The sequence below is a fragment of the Rhinolophus sinicus genome, linkage group LG18 (genome assembly GCF_036562045.2).
Source record: "Rhinolophus sinicus isolate RSC01 linkage group LG18, ASM3656204v1, whole genome shotgun sequence".
NCBI lineage: Eukaryota > Metazoa > Chordata > Mammalia > Chiroptera > Rhinolophidae > Rhinolophus > Rhinolophus sinicus.
In genome coordinates, this window is record NC_133767.1 from 6,842,026 (window position 1) to 6,863,866 (window position 21,841).

General features: G+C 44.3%; 1 protein-coding gene across 3 annotated transcripts in view; it reads left to right on the forward strand.

Moving 5' to 3' along the window:
- The window catches only part of CPPED1 (calcineurin like phosphoesterase domain containing 1), a 77,062-nt gene that overhangs the window by 15,613 nt on the left and 39,608 nt on the right, over nt 1-21,841 (forward strand). For all 3 annotated transcript variants that reach the window (XM_074322952.1, XM_074322951.1, XM_019750676.2), the window contains exon 2: nt 894-1,112. In XM_074322952.1, coding sequence (XP_074179053.1) covers nt 894-1,112 — 219 coding nt within the window. The remainder of the gene's footprint in view (nt 1-893; nt 1,113-21,841) is intronic.

The window sequence follows — 21,841 nt, forward strand, 5'->3', positions numbered from 1 at the left end:
ACCAAAAACGTTTGAAACCCATGCCCATGAATGGGCATTCCAGCTCTGCAGAAGCAGGCACTGGTTGTGGTTCTTTTGGCAGATAACTGTAGCGGCCCGTGGCCAGAGAAGCTCTGGGCCAGCAGAACCAATAGGAAGGGAAAGCCTGATCATTTCGGTGCACGTGACCCAGCTCCCTTTCCTCCCCACCCCTCCAGCCTCACACCTCACGTATGCCCACATCATGCTGCCTTTGAAATGTTAACATCCTTTTTTTTTTTTTCACATTGACTAACTCATTTCAAGATTTCATTTCTGGCATTTCCCACCAGATAGCCAGAGCTACCGAGCTCCAAGTTTTATAATTAAAATTCTGTCACATCCCCCAAAACAGTGCAAATTGTGCCATTAAGCCTGGCATAAAAGATTTGAAAGCATTTCACCTAGTAATTTAAATATAATACTTCAGGCAGCTTTCAATTTGGGGTATTTTTAATTCTAATTAAAAAACTATTATTGAATACTAATATCCTCGATACAGCGTGCTCTTGCGCCTCTGAGCTCCATTTTGGCCAGCTAACTTTTAAACAAACAGCTTGGTTGTGTGGCTGTTGCAGCCCACGTGGTTTTTCCTGGCCTTTGGGAATCACCAGGTCCCAGGAATAATTAGTATAAATCAAAATCCTCTCAACTATGACAGGAAAATGGTATGTTTGAACAGCAGCTTATTAAAATGACCTACTTAATTTAAGAAAAATATTGTATCCCCTCACACAGTAACCTGGATGCTTTCCCTGATCGTTTTTGTAATATTTCTTCTCTTTTCCTCCCTCCCTCCCTCCCTCCCTCCCTCCCTCCCTCCCTCCCTCCCTCCCTCCCTCCCTCCCTCCCTCCTTCTTTCTTTCTTTCTATAGAAAAGGAAAGAGAATGGAAAGGCCCGTTCTACTTCATCCAGGGGGCAGACCCACAGTTTGGACTGATGAAGGCCTGGTCCACTGGGGACTCGGATAGCGGTGGGGACGAGTGGGAACAGGAGATCCGTCTCACGGAGCAAGCCATCCAGGCCATCAACAAGCTGAACCCCAAACCCAGATTCTTTGTTCTGTGTGGCGACCTCATCCATGCCATGCCAGGTAAGGCTTGGGTTGTTGCTGTGACCTTTTGTCCTTCACCCAGTCATGGCCAAGTTTGGGCAGAACAAATGATTTCCCTTCAAAGATATCTTTATTCGGTAATGGCTCATTTCTCTTCTTCATGACTGTTGCAGTATCCTCGAACAGCAGAAAATGCACACTCATTTTCTATTTAGAATTTGGCGAGATTAATCACAGTCATTAGGCAGAGCTGCAGTTTTGATGATCTGAGCTTAATGTGAAAAATGGAACGCGTTCCCACGTGTCACCTTTCTTTATTTCCAGGGGGCAAACTTGAACTGCTTTCACATAAGATATCCGTAAAATGTCATCTTCTCTTCAAGTTTTCCTCTTCTTACACTTTTATTTCTCTTGTATTGGTTAGTGCTTTTCCAGTGTCAAGTGATGGAAACCTAACTTAAACTGGATTATTTTGTTTTAAAGGTACCATGTTTCCCCGAAAATAAGACCTAGCCGGACCATCAGCTCTAATGTGCCTTTTGGAGCAAAAATTAAGACCCGGTCTTATTCTACTATAAGACCAGATATAATATAATGTAATGTAATATAATATAATGTAATATAATATAATATAATATCTGAGTCTTATATTAAGTTTTGCTCCAAAAGACGCATTAGAGCTGATGGTCCAGCTAGGTCTTATTTTCGGGGAAACACGGTATGTGTTATTTTATAGGACTGTAAAGACCAGGGGCAGACCTGGGTTTCAGCGATGGCTGGATCCCGAGGGTTAAAGGTTGTTTCAGGACTCGGTCTCTCCTTTGCTCAGCCCCGCCTCCCCTGGGTTGACTTCATTCTCATGCAGGCTCTCTGGGGAGTGGGGTTTACATCCTTCTTACGGAAACCGGAAAGCAGTGCCTTATTCTTGGTGGTACAATCAAAGTCTCCGAACGATACCCATCGGCTCACAAGGCCCCCGGGGCCAGGGGAGGGGTCAGCTGCACTGCAGCCACGTGGTCTGAAGAACAGGGTGGTCCCCCTACAGAAGACTGAGATGCTGGGAGTGTCAAAATAATAGATGCCTTCTAGAACTCGCTTCCTCTTGTTTCCTCCCCTACTCTAAATATCCTTCTGTTCCTTTATTCTCAGGCAAGAATAAAGCCCAGTGAGCAAGTATAAGCAAGTAGAAACTGCCCCTGCCCATCAGGGAGGCAGAGCCGGTACCAATGGCCACTCTTAGCCGGGTCCTGTTGTCTGCTTAGTGGAATAGCCATGACCCGAAGACCAGTGCAGAAAGCACTGCAGTGGCCGTGGATGTTTGTTTTCATCTAATGTGACCTTGTAAACCAAGACTCTTGAGTCCTGCGACCATGTCCAGGGCCTTTAGAAGCTGAGGCTCTTTGCCGTAAGTCGAGCTGCATTAATTCCTCTCCATCAGGGCTCACTCGTCTGGCAGTCTACCTATGCAGAACAATCCCAGAATGCAGAGGTGAGACTGGAAAAGGGGCTGCCCCGAGTCGCTCTCCCAAAGTGCAGGCAGTATTAGCAGCGGGGCGATCCATCAGACCTTCCCTCGTTCTGTTTCCTGGCATTTTACACAAGTCACACATGTGCAGATGTCCACGTCATCCACTCCCACTGAGTAGAGCCCAAGGATGTCATCCATGGAGGAGCAGCCTGTCCTACTGTTGGGCCTCTAGGTGACAGGTGACAGGACCTGGAAGATGAACTAGGGCTCCAGTGACTGGCATGCGAGCTCCCCAGCTGCCCCGACACTCTGGCTCAGCTTGCACAGACCCTTTACCTTCTTAGGGTCTTGGTTTCCAAGCCGAGAGCCCATGGATGTAGCAAGAATCTAAAACCTTAACAGTCCGGGGCTCTGCAGAGCAGTGGCAGACGCCGCTAGACCTTCACACATGTGCCGAGCGTCTCAGCCGCTCAGTCCAGAAGCACGTTCACAGGGAGTTGCTGAATTTCATTTTGCAGAGGGGTCAAGTCTTAGCTGCATGTGAACTTGGCCACCCTTGGTGGCTTTTGGCCAAGGGTTCCCAGGTGCTGGGATGTACAGTGCTGATGTGACCACAGAGTACCCCCGTAACCTAAAGGGGCCTAGAAATCTTAGCAGGACTCAAAGGCTTGGTTTACATGGTAAACCAACATAAGGTGTTCATTGACCAGACAGATTACTGCTACTTCCAAGTGGTCTGCTGTGCCGTTAGCTGGTTGCCGGGGAATCATTTGGCCCCTAAGTACTGTAGCATCAGCTAGACTCTAACTGTGGACCACACAGTGAGCAAACTTCTGTTTTTATTGGACACTTGAAAATCAGATTCCGAATTGAACATTTTTCTGTCCAGTGGTTTCTTTTCTTTGGAGATAGAGTATTGCGGGACTCACTAGAATTATAGTATGTGTTCTTGTCGATGTTTACCGACTTGTTCTGAATTATGTTAATGTATTCAGTCCTATTTTAAACCAAGATTTAAAACGAATGCTTTCCATGGGATTCCATTGCTTCTTAAGCAAAATATACTAAACACAAGAAAATGAAAAGAAAAGTTTTTATGGCCGACCCTACCAGTTGGTCAGAAGACCTCATAAATGTAAACTGGTAAATTTTGAATATGTATTTTATATTCAGTGCGACCCAAGCAGAATTTATATCTGTTCTAAAGACTTGGACTGTTTTGTGAGGTTGTACCTGAGCCAGCAAAAGCACTGTAACTGTTTTGAATACTGTGGTCTGAGATTAAACAGAATGTTTTCAAACTAGTTACCATTTTTTAATATGCAATTAGTGGCTTTCCCTCATGTAGCTCCTATGCAGGGGCCAACACCAAGAAAGTAATTATTTGCTGTGACTGCTTAGCACGTTGTTAATTATCCAATGCTTATATTAATAGGCAAGTAAAATCAGAAAGCGAACTTTTAATTCTACCATAAATAGTATCTTGGACCAAGTAGATTTAAGTTCAAACTGGAGAAAGAGAACATGATGGGTAATTCTTTTTCTAATGAAAGCCGTAATACACTTTTCCATTATTAATATCCGTCCTAATATTTACTGTGTGTAAACTGAGTGCCAGTGGCAGTGGTGGAAGCTGCGGATGTCATAGCTGGAAATGAGCGACCAGGGACTTTCATGGAGCTCAGAGGCTACTTAAGGGAAGTGCAGAACCAGGGCTGGTAAGAGGCTCGTAGGAGCTGAAGAATGCAGGACGACGTCCATTTAGTTTTGAAACACGTTTCGTTCTGCAGACATTGTTTTCGTTATCTTGGTATTTTCTTATTTTATAAAGTTTCTCTATGGGATAAGCCACATTAGAAATAGCAAATGAAGATTTGTACAAATATTGAGACCATTGATTTGCAGTCCTTCACTCTTAAGTCCAGGATTACTTTCTTCTGTCCCCCTGACGTTGAGGCATCAATGTACTGATATTGTTCCCAGGAGCCTTGTTAGATTTCAGCAATTTTGTGAGAAGCCGACAAATCAGAACCTGCTGATACAATGAGAGTGCAAGAGATTCCTTTCAGCCTTTAGCGCAGTTTGTTAACAGCATGTGTGTCCAGCCCTGTTTTTTTTTTTTTCAATTGCTGTAACCGCATGAAACAGATAATGCGGGAGGAATTCTTCCCTTGGTATAGTCTCCTTGACAATTCTTTGTATATTGATCTCCACCTGTTACAGAATTTCCTTTCGGTTGAGGATTCAGTCTCAGGAAGTGCCAGGAAGTGCTGTGTTATGTAGAGTGAGGCAAGCCTGCATTAGCATTATTCCAGTAGATGGCGTATTAGTTTCCTACTGGGTGCTATAACAAATTATTACTAACTTAGTGGCTTCAACCAACACAGATGTATCCTCTTACAATTCTGGAAGTCAGAAGTCTAAAATGGATCTTCAGAGTTGCCTTCTAGAGGTTTCAGCTTCTAGAGAATGCCCGCGTTTCTTGGACTGTGGCCCCTTCCTCCATCTTCAAAGCCAGAAACAGCATCTTCTCTTCGCCGACCTTAGATTCATCCTCTCATTTCTATTCCTCCTACCGTCCTGCTTCCCTCTTATAAAAACCGTTGTGATTACATCGGCCCATTCACATAACCCAGGGCAGTCTCTCCATCTCAAGATCCTTAACTTGATCACATCTACACATTCTCCTTTTGCCAACTAAGGTAAAATATTCACAGATACTGGAGACTGGAATGTGGACACCGTTGGCGGGGGGCATTATTCAACCTACCACAGATGGCATAGGCTGGAACTCAGGGTCTGTTGTCTGCCAGGAGCTGTGCTGCTAAGCTTACCTACCAATAGCTATGAAGAGGAGGTGTCCTTGTTATTTCCATTTTAACTGGGGGTGGAAACTGGCTCAGAGCTGTTAAGTACTTATCCCAGGGTCATCCAACTTGCAAATGGTGGAGTCAGGATCTAGCTCAAGTTCATCTGCTTCCAGACTTCAGGCACGTTCCCACGGCAGCCTTGCTACTCAAAGGATGGTCCCCAGACAACAACCAGGAGCTTGTTTGAAATGTAGAATTTCTGCGTCACTCAGACCTAATGAGACAGAGTCAGCATTTTAAGAGGATTCCCCAGGTGAATTTTAATGGACGTGTGGTCAAGTTTGAGGAGCACAATACTCAAATGCCCAGGGCCCTGAATTTTTTCCTTTTCAAAGTATCACGTACCATTTTTGTGTGTACGCAGAGGTTTGTGAAAATTCCCTTCCATGGTTAGAGATACTGGTATGTAGCCAGAAAACTACTACCACTTCTTTTGACTTACCACGCTCAGCTTCCGAAGGGAAATGCTTTAAGTTTGCAGGTTTTGTTTTACTTGCTAAACAAGAGTTGAAATAACAAAGCCGGTCGCCCTCTGGTATGCAGGGTTTCCAAAACAGAACTGGACCAGAGAATTCAGGAAGACAGACACACATCCATGCTTTGAAAGGATCTTTATGTGGAGTGGTCAGGAGACTATCCTTGACTGGGGTCATGTACGTGGGCATAACCCCTTATTTGCCATTCCAAGATTCAGAAAGCTCTGAAAACTAAGAGTTTTTTCTTAAGTTTGAAACTAATTCCGTTGGTAGCAAAACTTACTTGAACTGACAGGAGGCTACTTACAGTCTGTCTTTATCCTATTTGCTGAGAATATTCATGTGTTTTGCTAGCGAAATATTACTCCAGACCCAGCTCGAGGGGTTTAGTTATGTTTAGTTAATCTGTGTCCTGTGCCCAGGACTGGTATTTTAAAGTTTGAAAAACCCCAAACTTCAAATCAGATCTGGCCCAGAGCGTTGCGGATGAGAACATATGGATGTACGATATTGATAATTCCGGGTTGATAGACGAAGAACCCTTTCATCAGTGGTAACAGAAGGCTGTATCCTCCCTATGATTGCATGTTGTTCCCCACGTTCACTTCTGCACACCTGTTGCACAGTAACCACATTTTAGCTTCCAAGTTAAAACAATCCCAGGCGTCTTATATCTGCACTTTGGGGACCTTTTCTGTTGGGACTGACGCAGCTCAGTATGAAAATGGAATGAAATTCAGAAACGATCCCGACAAATTGAAGGAGAGGGTAGGTGCACAAAGCTAAGTGTAGAGCAACTCGCTTACATAGAAAAGTCTTAACTTCAAGGCAGAGAAGGACTGCATCTTGCAGCTGCAGATGTGGCTGCAGAAGGCTGGAGGGTGAGCAAAGGAGTCAGCTGTGTGGTGGGAGGAACAGGAGACGCTATGGGAGTGTGAAGTACAGTTACTGACAGTTGGAACTGTGCTTTTCCGTGAAGGCCCGTGTGCCATCGGAAAAGTTCTATTTCATCTAGTTCGGTAGCCCTTTATCTTAAATATGATGTGGAGGGCTGGGCCGAAGTCCAGACAAGAGTAGCCATGGCCAACGGATGGTCAAGACTCCCTCCCCATTTGGAGATTTCTAATTCTATAACGAATGCATAGAATCGGGAAAGAAGCCATTGAGCAAAGGTGGAATGATTGGGTGCATTGGGCTTCAGGCAGAGAGTAAGCCATTTGTTCTTTTGTCGTTCACACAATCCAGGAAGGTTGGCATTCATCCCCCCCCACCCCTCCAGCTGGGCAGGCATAAACGCACGAACATAATTCTGGTACAAGACAGACTAAGATAAGCAAAGCCTCAGAGTCATAATTTTGAAAACCAAAGCCAGGATTAAGGCTCTGGCCAGGAAAAGGCCTTATCTCGTTCCTCCAACCCGCCACAAGTTCGCCTTCCCCCAAGCTTAATTCTAAATTCCTCAAGGACAGTGGGAGTGGGTGCCCTTATTGGTGTGGATTCGCCTCTAGTACTCAACGCGGGTGGGCACACAAAAGGCATTCAGTGAATGCAGGTCAAAGAGATCACTGTAAGTTTCCCATGATCCTTAGCAAGTAGCGAGCACGTGGGAAGCACCCAGTGCAAATTTCTGGATTTAGTCATCAATTCATTTATTTAGCAAATCTCTATTGAGTGCTTACTTTGTGCCGGGCACTGTTGTAGACGCTTGTACTCCCTCAGTGAATACAGCAGATAAGAATCCAAACCTGACCCAGAGATAAGGAAGACGGACACATGGAAACGTTCCATTCTTTTCGTTCTGATCTTTTGCGGATTCAAACTTGGGCAGATGCCGATCTGTTTTGTTATTTTATTAGATTTTTAAATTAGACGAGCAGTATGGGAATGTGTTCTCTTTGTCAAGATTTAAAATCTATATCTAGAAAATCCGGGTACCCTCACTCTCCCCAGGTCCTTCTGTGGGGTCACTACAGTTACCCTTGTCTTAGGTAAATGTCGTCATTCTGTGCACATTGTTCTGTGACTTACTTTTTCCCCTCCTGTCTGTCTGGAAAACTCCTTTTATGTCAATACCTAGAGTTTATGCCAGGCTTTTCATAACTGCATTGCATTCCGTGAATTGGAATCTCACAATTGGTGAATCCTCTCTCCTCGTCGGGACTAGGAGGGATCTTCTCCTGGTGTGGGAGCTCATCTACAAATGCTGCTGTCAGACCCTGTTCTGTACTCAGGTCACTGTTTCTTTAGGCTTGAAGTCAGAGGGGATGGGCTATGCGTGGGACCCGCTCTAGCCTTTTCACTGCGTGAGCATTAGCCAGTTGGCCACGTGGTCCCTGGAGGACGTATGTTGGGCCTGACCCACCCATTCCTTCCACATGGGGTCTTTTATGCAACCAGCGTCTCGCCTGTCATACAAGTGAGGCGTCCCTGCAGTGCGTTCCTCACCGTAGATACTCAGGTTTCCATTGAGCAGAAACGCTTTTGTCCCTATTACAGTAGGATTTGTTGTTGTTTTTCAAAGAAGCTTAGTTAACTCAGGTTTATTTCCACAGCTGTATAATTAGCCTTGGTTTTTTATTTTTAGGTGCCTATTCCAGGCTACAAGAAATGCCAAGATTGAAAGGCAATTTGCTATACAGTTTAACATACAGAAACATAAAAAGGGGGTTACGCGAGTGCCAGAAAGTGACGCGCCTTGGTTGAAATGCCACCAGGCCCAGGCCTCCTCAGCTCCTTTGGCAGGTCGTGAGGGGCAGTGGTACCCTGAGCAATCAGCCAGCTCCCTGGCTCCTTCACATCCATTAGAAGCGCTGTTAAAGCAGCCGGGCAATCAGTGACACTCCCTCCCGTCTGCTGAGGCTGATTGAAAGTGGTTTGAGCTAATTTACCTAATATTGCTAATTAGGGAACTTGGAGCACCACTTGCAACGTTGTTTCTGATTAGGTGTGCGATCAGAAGTGGCGCTGTTGGAAGCCGTGACGTCCGCCCACCGCCGCCAGCGTTTGCCACACAGCATCATGGTCAAAGGGCTCCGCGCGCTGCTGGCTCTGTCAACTCTTTGTTCCCAGTTGGGGCATCTTAACCCTGTGTTTTTTTTGGGGGGGAGAGGGGAGCTAAGTTTTTCAATTACAGTTGACATACAATGTTATATTAGTTTCAGTCTTAACCCCTTTGGCAGGTGGTCAAGCCTCTGGACCACCTCTCAGAATATTTTCACATAAAATAAAATGCACAGGATTTCAAAGGAAACCAGTTAGATGCAAATACAGTTATCAAACTATTTAAAAATTATTCGATAGCGTGAAATGCATGCTTCTTTGCTGCTCTGTTATATAACACAATCTGATCGTGGGGCTAATAACTGCCATAATTTCAAAGTTAATATTGTGAGGTATCTACAGTCATCGTAATGGGATATGAAAAATCCTGTGCTTTCAAATTGGTGACGAAGTCCCAAGAGCATGAATGCCTCTGTGATTTTCTGCCCAACTTCATAGTAGAAGGAAATGCTAAATGTCAGTTAGAGGTTAGTGAAAATGTCATTTTTTCCCCCCATCCAGGTTCGCAGAGCCCCGTGGACCCTGGGTTAAGAACCCTTATCCAGGGGCACATAGGGACACACTCTGGTTTGACGAATTAGAACTATCTCTTCGTAGTCAATATGTCGATATTATAATTGACCAACGTATAAACTCAAGGACAGAAACTCTATCTTTAATTAAAGGCTAAAGGCTTCTTAATCATAGCTCAGAAAACATGGACATTTGATTATTCAATGAGAATAAATGACTGGAGCCAAATAGCAGTCACTAGTCAACACTTGTCTTTGGATTAAGGAAAAAAGGAAACCTTCCATATTTCTTCTCCCTGGTTTCCAGTGTTTGGATCAAAAACGGAAAGTTGAGAAATACTTGTCATGTATTTTTTTGTTCCATGAAACATTTGAGGGGGCTTAAAATGAACAGAAACACACAATGGAAAAATATAAGTGAGAAACAAGCAATCAGGGCCAAAGAGAACGTGAGTTCATGTAGGAAGTCAAGGCCAGAGGGAGGGAGACAGAGCTTCAGGGCTGTTGTGGTTGATAAGATGGAAGGGTAGCCACAGAAAAAAGAGGGAGTTGTCAACAAAACAAAATCATAACTATATCTAAAGGGGACACTGCTTTTCCTAGAAAATCTTAGATGAAAAAAAAAGTTTTTTATAAGGATTCCCTTCTGGGGCGCTAAGTATTATAATATAGTGTCCAGTGGGGGATTTGTCGAGGCAGGTTTCTTAACCGGGCTGCCAGGTCCATGACTAGGCTTCGTCTGGCCAGTGAGCCCATAAAAAGGCGCAAACTCCAGTGTGTTTTGCGTAGATGCTTTGAGGAATGGAGTGGGGAGAAGGTCTGTAGCTTTCACCAGATCCTTTAACGGCTCCATGGCTCAACAGGACAAAGGGCCAAGGAGCAAACATGGTTTATGATCTGCGTGCGCTTGCTTTGGACTCCCAGCTGGGGACGCTGTCCCCCGGAGTGGACCGTGACTATACAGGCCGTCAGGCAGAGGACCGTGGCTGTGCTCAGAGATGCTGGGCCCGCCCTCTGAGCAGAACAGCTTAGCAGCCCACTCCACAGTCGGCTCTTCCTTAGGGATCTCCTGGGGAGGGTGGTGGACGCTGTGGAAGCTTGCAGAGTCCTCCGGCAAACTGATATGGTGCAGACAAAACCAACGCCCGTCTAGCTGGTGTTTAGCTGATTAGAATATTTACATCTTTCCTTTCAATGTTTGTGCTGTGAACACTCATTTCCTGAAACTGGAACATTTCACCTCCTTGATGGCCCTATTTTCTGCAACTAATGCAATACTAAAAAGGAGCATGGTCCCAAAGGAGTTTAATAATCAAGTAATTGGTCAGGTGACCAGAGTGTGAGGTGAAAAAAATAATGAGAGGTTGGAAAACGGAGCACATTGAAATGCCGAGGACACCTATTTTGCAATGAATACCCAGAATTTAGAAGCTCACCTGAATATTTGGAATTCTTTATCATTCTCTCCAGTTCTTAAATAGTTTATTGGAAAACCATACATTCTTTTCAATATATATACATTATTGGGGTTGTATGAAAAATTTACTACTCCTTTTTTTTAATATATGAGTATTATTTGGGTGACATACTGCTGTCATAATCCATAAATATTCTTGTGAAGAAATTTGGTATTGATCTGTAAGGTAGCGACGTTAGAAATTTCACTTGGATAATATACCTTCCTTCATCTTATTTTTTTCCCAAGACACATTCATGTATATTTTATACCAAAGTCTCCTATCATGTCAAACAGTTTATTTTATTAATTGTATCCTAAGTTGGCTCATAGTACAGATTCAACAGTGAGTTGCTATAAATGTCTGGGAGCAGCCAGTGTAATAAGCTGTAGCTGTTAGATGCAAAATTAAATGAATCTTGTCTAATAACATGTGTAATTTAGAAGCCGGTGGAACCTGATTAAGCTTGATCTGTTAGCACTGTGGGGCCGGATCACTACGTGAGTAATGTTTATGCTTGCAAAGTTTCAGATCAGTGAACTTACAGACCTCCGTTCATTAGGAAAAGATAATGGAAAGGATTTGAGATGGAAAGGATTGTGGCTCCAGAAGTTCTCTGGGACTAGAGGAATGTAAATGTTTTTAATCGATGTCATAAATCATTTTCCGAGTTCCACCCAAGGCTGCTTATGCCATCATGTCGCCAGTCCTGGTGCCCTCCTGTGCCACCCATCACTTGCTGGTGCCCTTGACTTTGGCACGTAAAATAAGCCAGGTAGTTCGATCTTGATTCATTTACTCACATGTTTGTCTGATCGATAACAGTAAGTCAGTGTGGGGGGTCTGCTTCTGCGCCTGGCACTGCTTAGCAAGAAACAAGCCCAGTGTTTGCCCTCAGGAAGCTTAAAGTCCGGTCAGGGAGAGGAAGGAAGCAAAAAGCCACACAAATGGAATGAAGTGGTGGCCTCATGAGTGGTACCCAGAGTGAGGGGTAACCACCGGCGTGGTGAGTTATGGTGCTGAGGAGATGCAGCATGTGGCCCTGACGGGTCTGCTGGGTTAGAGCAGGCTTCCTTGAAACAGTAGGCTTGGGGAGCCTCACCATGCTTATGGTTTGAAAACACCAAATCAAGTCAAACAGTACCAAAAGGTACACAGAAAAAAAGTCAAATTTCCTGCCACCACTGACTTGCTTCTCCCCAGAGAAAACCGCAGTTACTAGTTTTCCATGAAAGACGACAGAAAATTGTCATGCTTATATACACTTGCACATATAGCATTTTGTAAACGGCACAGATGGGGCAAAAAAGATACAACATCTGTTTATGTTGCTTCTGTTGTGTCTCCATAGCAGCACACCCACGTGTCTTCTTTTCAAAGGACAAGATACCAGGTGTGTTTGAACTGTCCCCAAGTGGCGGGTATTTATGGTGTGTCCCCTGTTCTGTTAGTAACAGGGCTGTGACATCACATTGCTTAAATTCAAAGCCTGACCCCTGTTTCCTAGCCAGATCACCTTGGGCAAATTACTCATCTCTCCGTAGCTGAGTTTCCTTATCTGTAAATGCAGATGGTAATGGTACCTACTTCATAGGTTTCTCGTAAAACTTAAAACAAGGCTTAGAACACTGTCTGGCATGTAATGCCATCCAACCACTACAATTACTTCTACAAGTTGTTGTTTTTAAAATAAATCTTTATTGAGATATAATTCCCATACCATGTAATTCACCTACTTAAAGTGTACAGTTCTGCGTTTTTAGTCTGTTCACAGTTATGCATTCCACACCACCATCCATTGGAATAGAACATTTTTATCAACCCCAAAAGGAGCCTGGTCCCCGTAAGCCATCACTCCCCATATGTCTCCAGCCTCCTCCTCGGGCCCAGCCGAGGACCCACTAATCTACTTTGTGTCTTTACAGATTTGCCTCTTCTGGGTATTTCGTATGAATGGAATCCTACAATCTGTGGTCCCTTGTGACCTGCTGCTTTCACTGAGCGTCATGTTTACAGCGTTTATCCACATCGTGGCATGTGTTGGTACTGCGTTCCCATTTGTGTCTGAATAATGCTCCATTGTATGCGGAGGCCGGCCACGGTTTATTTGTTGTTGTTGTTCTGTGAGATAAATTCTTAGAAATAGGTTGTTGAATCAAATGGTAATGTAAAGAAAAGTGGAAATTAGGCTTTTGTCCTCATAATATGGTACAACTAGGACATTTTAATCTTTTTACTCCATTACTAAATAATATCCCTAGGAGCCCAAAAGATCAAATTAACTATCTTCTTTGTATTAACCCCACTCCCCACAAAAAAGTAAAAATGAAAGAGAGGGTGTTTTAAATGTGGAAATGAAAGTTCCCGAGCAGTAAGTAGAGAGAAGGGCTCAGGCAAACCCCAGTTTGCCACCTCGTGTAGCTGAGAGCCTGGTTTTTGTAAGACTCTAACTCTTCATTTTCCACAGTTTTAATTAAAGATATTTTGTCTGAAAATGAAACCCAAACTTCTGAAAAATAAACAGGAAGTTTGCTAAGTTTAGATGAGTTGCTGGCATCCATAGTCTTTTCTTTCCTTTTAAGTAATTACTTTGAAAACCAATCTTCCTGATTCCTTCCTTATCATTAGCTAAACTTAAGTGGACACCAGAAATTGGGAAAAGCCATTACTATAAAAACCAGTAGTCATGAGAATGTAGAGCCAACAAGGTAGCTGTTATTATGATAAAATAATAGTGTTTTGATCCCCTTTTCTGGATGAGCAAGCTGTCAGGTTTGACAGCTGGTGATGTGAGGCTGTGGCTGGGCCCTGCCCAGGAACTCAGAGTGTGGACCCCCTTTACAGGACCCTCACAAAGTCCAGGCGCCCTAGGGCAAATCCTTTTATCTGCCGCCCTCTGACGGGCTGAGGCTGCATGAAAACTAAGGGAAGAGGTTGCTGAAGGGGGAGGTCAGGGTTCCATACTAGAATGTGCTGACAGCCAGCCCTAGCTGTGCCTTTGGATCCAAACCTACAAAATACAAGCTCATCTGTCTCCGTACCTGTCTAAGGGTGAAGCCACGTTTCTCTAAGTGGAAATAGGTGCTGTTTAGTTGCAATCTAGGTTAATAGGAAGATGTTGGCATGGGAATTACTTCTCTTTGTTTAATAGACCAGCGCAGCAGTACTTAATCAAAGATGTCACATTTTAAAATTTCACCTATCGGTAAATTAAAAATGGTCCCCAGAGTCGATAACCCAGGAATCTCCAAACTCCTGGCACTTCTGAATGGAAGACAGGTTTGTTCTCAGTGAGCAGGCCTGCTGACAGCCCACCCTGGGATCAGTGGACCTCCAGCCACATGAAAAATAGACCCTAATGTTATAGCAGCCCCTAGACTCCAGTGAGGGGGAATATGACCATCTTGTCCAAAATCTTAGCATTGCCATCTTAAATACTTTGTTCATTCTGAGACATGTAAAATTTGACAATTATTTAGAAAAGACAGAACAAGATACTTGCAGTGGACATTTATCCTTCTTCACCTGCTAGTACCTTTGAACTCCACTTTCTATCACGTATGTGTCTTGGAGGGAGGCAGAAACCACCTGCCATGATTGAACCCAGATGCCCTGATACTCTTTCCAGCCTCCCTTGCAGCTAGGACTCAGGCATGTGACCTGGTCTCAATCACTCAGACCCATCTGAAGTGGATTTTGAGTCTTCAGCTGTTGACACAGAGGAGGCAGGATTTGTGCTGGTGCTGGGCTTGGCAGCTTGCATCCACTTTCCCAGGGTAGCAGGTAGTCTGTGCCCAGGCCAGTGTTTCTCCCTAGAAGCATCATTGCATGTGATTTCAGGTGCTGCTTCTGCCCTCTTAGCCCCGAAACCTGGTTCTCATTTTCTTTAAGACTCACAGCTTCCTGATGTCCTTTAATAAATTGCTTCTCTGCTTAAACCAGCCAGAGTCAGTTGTTTGCAACAAAGAACCTGACTGACAGAAGCTTCCATCACCACTTCCTCTAGTTGCTTCCCAAATTACCTCCCTGGGGCCGGAGTTTGCTCGGTGCTTCTCCCTACGTGCATCTGCCTGGTTGTTCCACTTACCCCTCAGGGTCGTCATGCGAAAACCAGACTTGCTCTCTTCTTGGAGCTTCCTGTGAATTTGGTGGTACATCATTGTTCTCTCATTCACAAGGAGGTGAACTTTTTGGATTCCTTCTTGAGCCGTCTTTCCTCCCCACCCACTCAGGCACTCGACAGAAGTACAAGTTTTTAGTGATTCCTTCTACTTGTAAACTCAGCAGTCCACCTCCTGCATTAATGCGGTGCCGAGCTTGGGCTGCCATCTGCTGCCTTTGCCTGATGGACAGTCTAGTTAAAGAGCCTGGGTTTTGGAGTCAGAAGACGTGACTAATTGACCTGTGACTTTGGACTAGTGACTGAACTTCTCCAAGCCTCAGGCTCCATAAAACACCGAAAATAATAGCTGTATTAAAAAGGACTGTGGGAGGATTCACTGAAATACAGACTGGGAAACATTTTGCGTGGTATCTGGCCCCTGGTGACACTCAGTAATTGTCATGACTGTTAGTGGTTTGCTTGTCGTAATCCTCCCAGCCTGTGAACCTCTTGAAGACATGTTCTCTGCCATTTATTCATTAGTATCCCAGAACGTACCACAGTATCTGACACATAGTAGGTGCTCCAAGCATATACGCTTTTTGGAGACAGACTGGAGTTTAAAACTAAGTGTCATTTAGGAGCTGTTTGACTGTGGGCAAGGTCCTCAGTCTCACTGAATGTCTGCTTCCTTATCTGGAAGCCAGGGGGATGATATCTACATTCCTGGCCTGTTTGGGGGTTTCAACAAGATTGTAAATTACAGAGCCTGTGACAGACCTTGATGGTGGCAGTGATGGAGTGGTGTCCTGGTTTGTTTTCCTTTATCCTGTGACACCATGCTGGGCCATGTAGTAGGACTGTATCCCTTTTCCTGTAGGAAGCAGAAATGTGAAGAATAAACGGGGGCTTTGTGTTTCCTTCCTTAGACTTTCCAGCACTTATTCAGAATATTCCAACGCTTGCACGGAAAAATAGCAACAGCCAAGAGATCCCTATGAAGAGAAGTGGATGTTTGATTACATGATTTGCCAAAATGACTCTTTGCTCTTCTGCGTTTCATTGCCATATATTTTGCTGTGTTTTAGAGCAGCCCTAGCTAGCTACCAAATTTATTTGGAAACATGGCTATTCAGCCAAATGCTCCAACACACCACCCTCTCCTGTCAATAATTACAGTGTTTGAATGTGGCATCATCTGACAGCGTGCTGGGAGGACTTGTTGTCCTTGTTTAAAAGGTTGCCATTAGGACTGGTTTGGTAGCTGATCCCGAAGGACTGAGTCCTGCCGTGGATGTAAAATGCTACTCACTCAGGATACCTCTGCCGTCTGTACCCTACGGAGAATGCCAACACCTAGTGTCTGAGGCACTGTCCATAATGCCAGGTGCTGAAAGGTGGGCAGGTCGAGGCTTTCAGTCATGTGGGTTTTTATTTTCTTTTTAAATTTTTTTTATTTTTGAATTTGAATCTTTTTTTTTTTTTGAGGTGTAATTGACATATAACAGTATATTGGTTCGAGGTGTACAATGACTTGAATTTATATATATTTTGATATGATCATATTAATTCTAGTTAACATCAGTCACCACACATAGTTACAAATTTTTTTCTTATGATGAGAACTTTTAAGATCTACCCTCTTAGCCCTTGCAAATATGCAAAACAGTATTATTTACTATAGTCAGCGTGCCACACATTACATCCCCATGACTTAATTATAGGCTTTTATTTTCATGTGTGTTAAGGTCCTTCCTTACAGTGCAAACCCTGTGGGGAGACTGCATTATATGGAGCTCTTAGCATTGGTGGTAAGGTTTGTAGTTATACTTTGGAGCTCTAAATGTATATTATTCTGAATTAGGGTGGCCAGCCAATCTGGTTTGCTGGGGACTGTCCCGGTTTCAGCACCAAAAATTCTTGAATCCTGGGAAACCCCTTCGTTCTGGGCAAACTGAGATGGTTGGTCACCCTCCTTGTGCTATAATAAGATTCTCCTCTACCCAGATTGTACTTTGTGGAGATAAACATTTTCATTGTAACTAAACGGTTTAGAAGTGAGACATGGAAAGTGGTTGATACACGCATTTAATATAAATGTTCACCAGTCTAGGAAATAACCCACTGGGTACATATTTGGGGAGCATCATAGTACTTGAGGTCTGTGATTTTGATCTCAGGGGTTAAAGCTGTACCCTAAGCTTTTCCTTGAATTGCTTCCTTTTGTCTGGTATATTTTGCTGGGTGGCTTTCCTGGCATTTCTCAAGAGAATCACTAACTGTTCTTAAATAAATACATCTCTACTGCTACTTCCCCTGGAGCAGTTTGCACAGAACTACCCACGTGAGAGGCAGGTCTGTCACAAGTCACTCCTCTAATTTGCAGCATTTTGCCTTTGTATCTTTTCCTTTGGGACACTTATTTAAAACCACAGCTGTGTCCACGGCTTCAGCACCACGGACAGCATCTCCCCCCCCCCCCCCCCCGTAACCCAACCTGTGGCCATCTCATTGTACCCGTTTCAAGTGCTGTGCAGCCAAACCACCTTCTGCTTTTTTGAGGCACCGTGCAGAGCCCCCCAGAGCAAATTTCAAATATGCCACTTAACCTGGATTTTACATCATACTGTCCCAAACATGCCTTCCAGATTTGTTGAATGTGTCTAGTTGGTCTCATAGGACAAAGCAACAGAGAGCAAGTTACTTTTATTATATGGATATGAGCCTTCTCGAAAGTATTTATACCTATTACAAAAATGATCTAACATCCCAGCCAGTAGATACATAAAGATATATATTGAAATGCTCATAGGAGGGTCACCCTGAGAGAATTTCAGGGAATAATCCATGGGGGTCTCTGTAATAGTAGTCATGAAAATGATGCAATGCCAGTGCCAAAAGACACCCATCAGAGACGGTTTGGTCCCATTTTGCCATCTCATGCCCTAGAGAGAGAAAACTATTCATTTTAGTCTTGAATAGGCCACCTGCCCTGTAACTTCCTGGTACAGAAGTTTTACAGTGAGTCTGACCCCACGTTTTCCTGATAGACTGAATATTCCAACGCTTGCATGGAAGCGTTGGTCCACTGTAAGGTCAGAGGAAAGCTGGGATTCTCTTTCTTGGCCTCTTCCTGTCAGCAGTAGAGAAGTTCCTGCAAAAAATTGGATTTTTATAAATAGAGCGCGGCAGAGGATCGCAGGGGGTCTCTGCAGTTCATTCTTTCGTAAGGTGAAGAGTGAACTTGAACTGCACCCTCATCCCGCAGTTGGTTTAATCAGATTTGTGTAGATCAGATTTAGAAACTGTGAACCCCCTTCGCCTCCATGTATGCAGTACGATGGCCGTCAGTGTGGGGGAGCAGCCCGTGGGTGTGCACATGTGTGAACAAGCAGTTGCTCATGAGAGTCGTCTTGAACCAAGAGAGCTTTCTCTCGTTTTGGTTTGGCTTGAAAACATCCTGTCAAGTGATCTAGAGATTAAAGCCAGTTTTAAAACCACTATTTATTCTTTCATTTGCCATCAAACAGAGACTCTGAAACGTCTGGTGGATGGGTTCAAAGGCCATCGTGCCCGACCAAGTGTGGCGGTCTGTTACTGGATGCAGTTTGCAGACCAAATAATCTGTTTTCTTCTACCCGACAAGGCTGTGCCACACAAAGAAATAAAGAATTGGAACGTAAGAGAAGAGCTGTGAGAACCCCAGTGGGGTCGCCTGCATTGTAATGAAATGACCACAGTACACTTTTCAGTAACCCAAAGCCTCGTTCTTGGCTGGCTGTTTGGTTCATTCTTTTCCTGGTTCTCCACAGTCCACACTGGAGGAACAGCTATAGTCCTCTTTTCCCGGATCAGTTACCAAATACTCGTAGGGTTGGATTTCCCAAAGACTAAACTTACAGGAGTAACCCCAAAAAGGGGTGGGGTGTCCGCAGGGAATATGATCCAAGTACAGAAAGAAGCACAGGCTCCATGTAGAAAATAGGACATATGTTTAAATTAGCCCACGCAGTGGTGACGGACACAAGGATTCTGGAGAAAGTGGGGATTTATGAGCATCTGGAAGAAAGGTGCTTCTGTGGTAAGAAAGAGCTGCCCAGTCAAACTAGCTTAAGAAGAAGGGTGGCTGCGGCGGGGGTGGTGGGGACTCAGGAGGGTTTCGCAGAATCCAGGGGCAGGAATGCGGTAAGACCTGAGGGAGGAGGGGAGCTGTGGGGACAGACAGGAGAGGCAGCTGTCGGGGACTGGCCCTCATGGCCCCTGGTCGCTGAAGACCAGCTCTCTTGGTTTGGGGCCCATACAGGATGATGTGCACCAGGGTCTGCCTTCGCTTAGTTCTCAGCTCAGCTCTTCAGTGACATGCACGGATGTCGCAAGGTCCAATTGCAGACTCCCAAAAAAGCAGAACGTGTGATTGGCTCAGTTCAGGTCCGATGTCCCCCGAAACCAATCAGCCATTTCTGGGGCTGAGGTCACACTGTACAGACAGGACTCCTGGCGCTCAGCCCCAAAAATGTGTGTAGGTGGGGGCAGGAAGGGGCTGGTGTCTTCCATGAGAAGGTATCGACCAAAATTTGCCTAGAGAGGAGACATTGCAGTGTGTGGCTTAAACATTCTTTGGATGCAAGCAACAGAAACTAAGGAAATTGGTTGAAAGGATAGGAAGTGGTTTGTAGGATTGGAGGCAAAGCTGAAAAATAGGTGCCTGGAAAGCAGATAACTGACTCCTTCTGGGGAGCTGGGAAGCGGAGCTTAATGGGAGATCGTTCCACAGCACAGCCGTACAGGTGAGCTGTTCCTGCCATTTTTTATCCTTGTGTCACTCTACTCAAGAGTCGGTTTCAGGGAGAGGAAGGTAGACCGGCCCAGTTGGTGTACACACCCAGCCTTGGGCTGGAAGAGCAGAAGACCGTGTCATCTTAAATGATGGTCCCAGTAGAGCCGGTGAACGCTTGGGGAAGGGAGTCCTGCAAGCCAGAATGGTGGTGCAGTCACCAGGAAAAGGAGACATGAATGCAGAATGATTCGACAGACTCTTCCCCAGGGAGAGCCATGGGAAACAAGATGCCGAGGAGAGCCCTGCAGATAGCCAGGAGTCTGGTATAATTTTTGAAAGTGCCAGCATGTGTATCAGTCTGCTTAGGCCGCTATAACAAATTACCACAGGCTGGGTGGCTTAAACAACAACAATTTTATGTCTCACAGCTCTGGAAGCTGGAAGTCCAAGATCAAAGTGGCAGCAGATCCCGTGCCTGGTGAGGGCCCCCATTCTGGTTTGCATGCAGCCGCCCTCTGTGTGCTCACCTGGTAGAGAGCTGAGAGACAAAGCAGGCTCTCTTGAGTCTGTTCTTACAAGGGCACTCACTAATCCCGTTGATGAGGGCTCCACCCTTATGATCTAATCATCTCCCAAAGATCATACCAATTGATACCAACACGGGGGCGGGGGTGTGGGGGTGGGGGTTAGGATTTTAGCATATGAATTGGGGAGGGCGTAAACATTCAGTCCATAATGTGTTAAAAAATCCAGTCATGTTTCAAAGAAATATTTTGGTGGTTGACACAGTAATAGGATAATAAGAAAAACAATTTCAATGATAAGCTCGCACTGTTGAATGTATGATGGTCAGACAAGTTGAATTTGTTTTAACTTTATTTTGCTATTGGTTTTTAGCTTGTAAATCTGAAAGGCAAGTGAGTTTGAAGTTGGTATTACCACACAGGCAGAATAAAACACATATGTAATTTTTCATACCATTACATACAGGCTCTTTCTGTTTATTCATTTGTTTACCTGCCAGGATAGCCCTCAAGTAACTGATTTTCAGAGTTTAATAAATTTGATCCACTCAAAACTGACACAAATTGATTTATCCCCACCAATCTGAAGGCAACTGTGGTTGAACAGAAGGCATTTAGGGAGAATTAAGTGGGAGCTGTCAAGATTAAACAAAGCTTCCCCATTTGTGTGTGGTAGAGGAATAGCTAACATGAGCGTTTCTTATCCTGTGTGGCAACTCATTAAAACCCGAACAGCGATTTAGGTGCTTGCTGATGTTATAAACTAACATCACGTAGGCTTTTTAACATCCAAAGGATGTTTTTCACCAAACTCCAGTTACAAGCTATGATGCTCTTTTAGCAGATTTTCGTGAAGAAGAAAATGAGCCCTTTCATTTTAAAATAGTACTTTAACCTCTGCCCTATCCCTGTCGTGTTTGATTTTATACACTAGAACTGGTTTGTTTTGAGAAAGCGTTCTCTTCAAGGCAGACTTGTATTCAGCTACTCGTTAATTTAAGATGCAGTGGGAAACGCTTGGACCTGGAGGTCAGACAAAACGGGGTTTGAGTTCTGGCACCAATTTCTATTAGCACAGTGACTGGGGAGCTTTCTCATTATTTCCAGTTCAGTTTATTTACTGAGTTGCCTACGTAGGCATTTCTCATATTTTATCATCGAGTCTTCAAAATCTTACTGCGGATTAGGTATTAGGCTACATATTTTTTTTAAGTTTTAAGTATTTCAGCACTTTGGAAACCTGAAAAACTTAAAAGCATAAAAAACACCAAAAATAGGCTAACGATTAATAAAATGAATACACAGCCAGCTTACGAACTAGAACATTAGCAACGGTGTTGAAGCCGCCTGTGTGCCAGTTTCACTTAGGGATTTAAGGGCATATGACAAAATCCAAATAGCAGCGGCATATATAGTTTTCTCTCTCAGGTAATGAGGAGTTTGGAGACAGGGATTCCTGTGACCCAGGCTTTCCTAGCCTTGTTCATCACCTTTAGGGTGTGGCCCTTTTTTCCTTTTTACA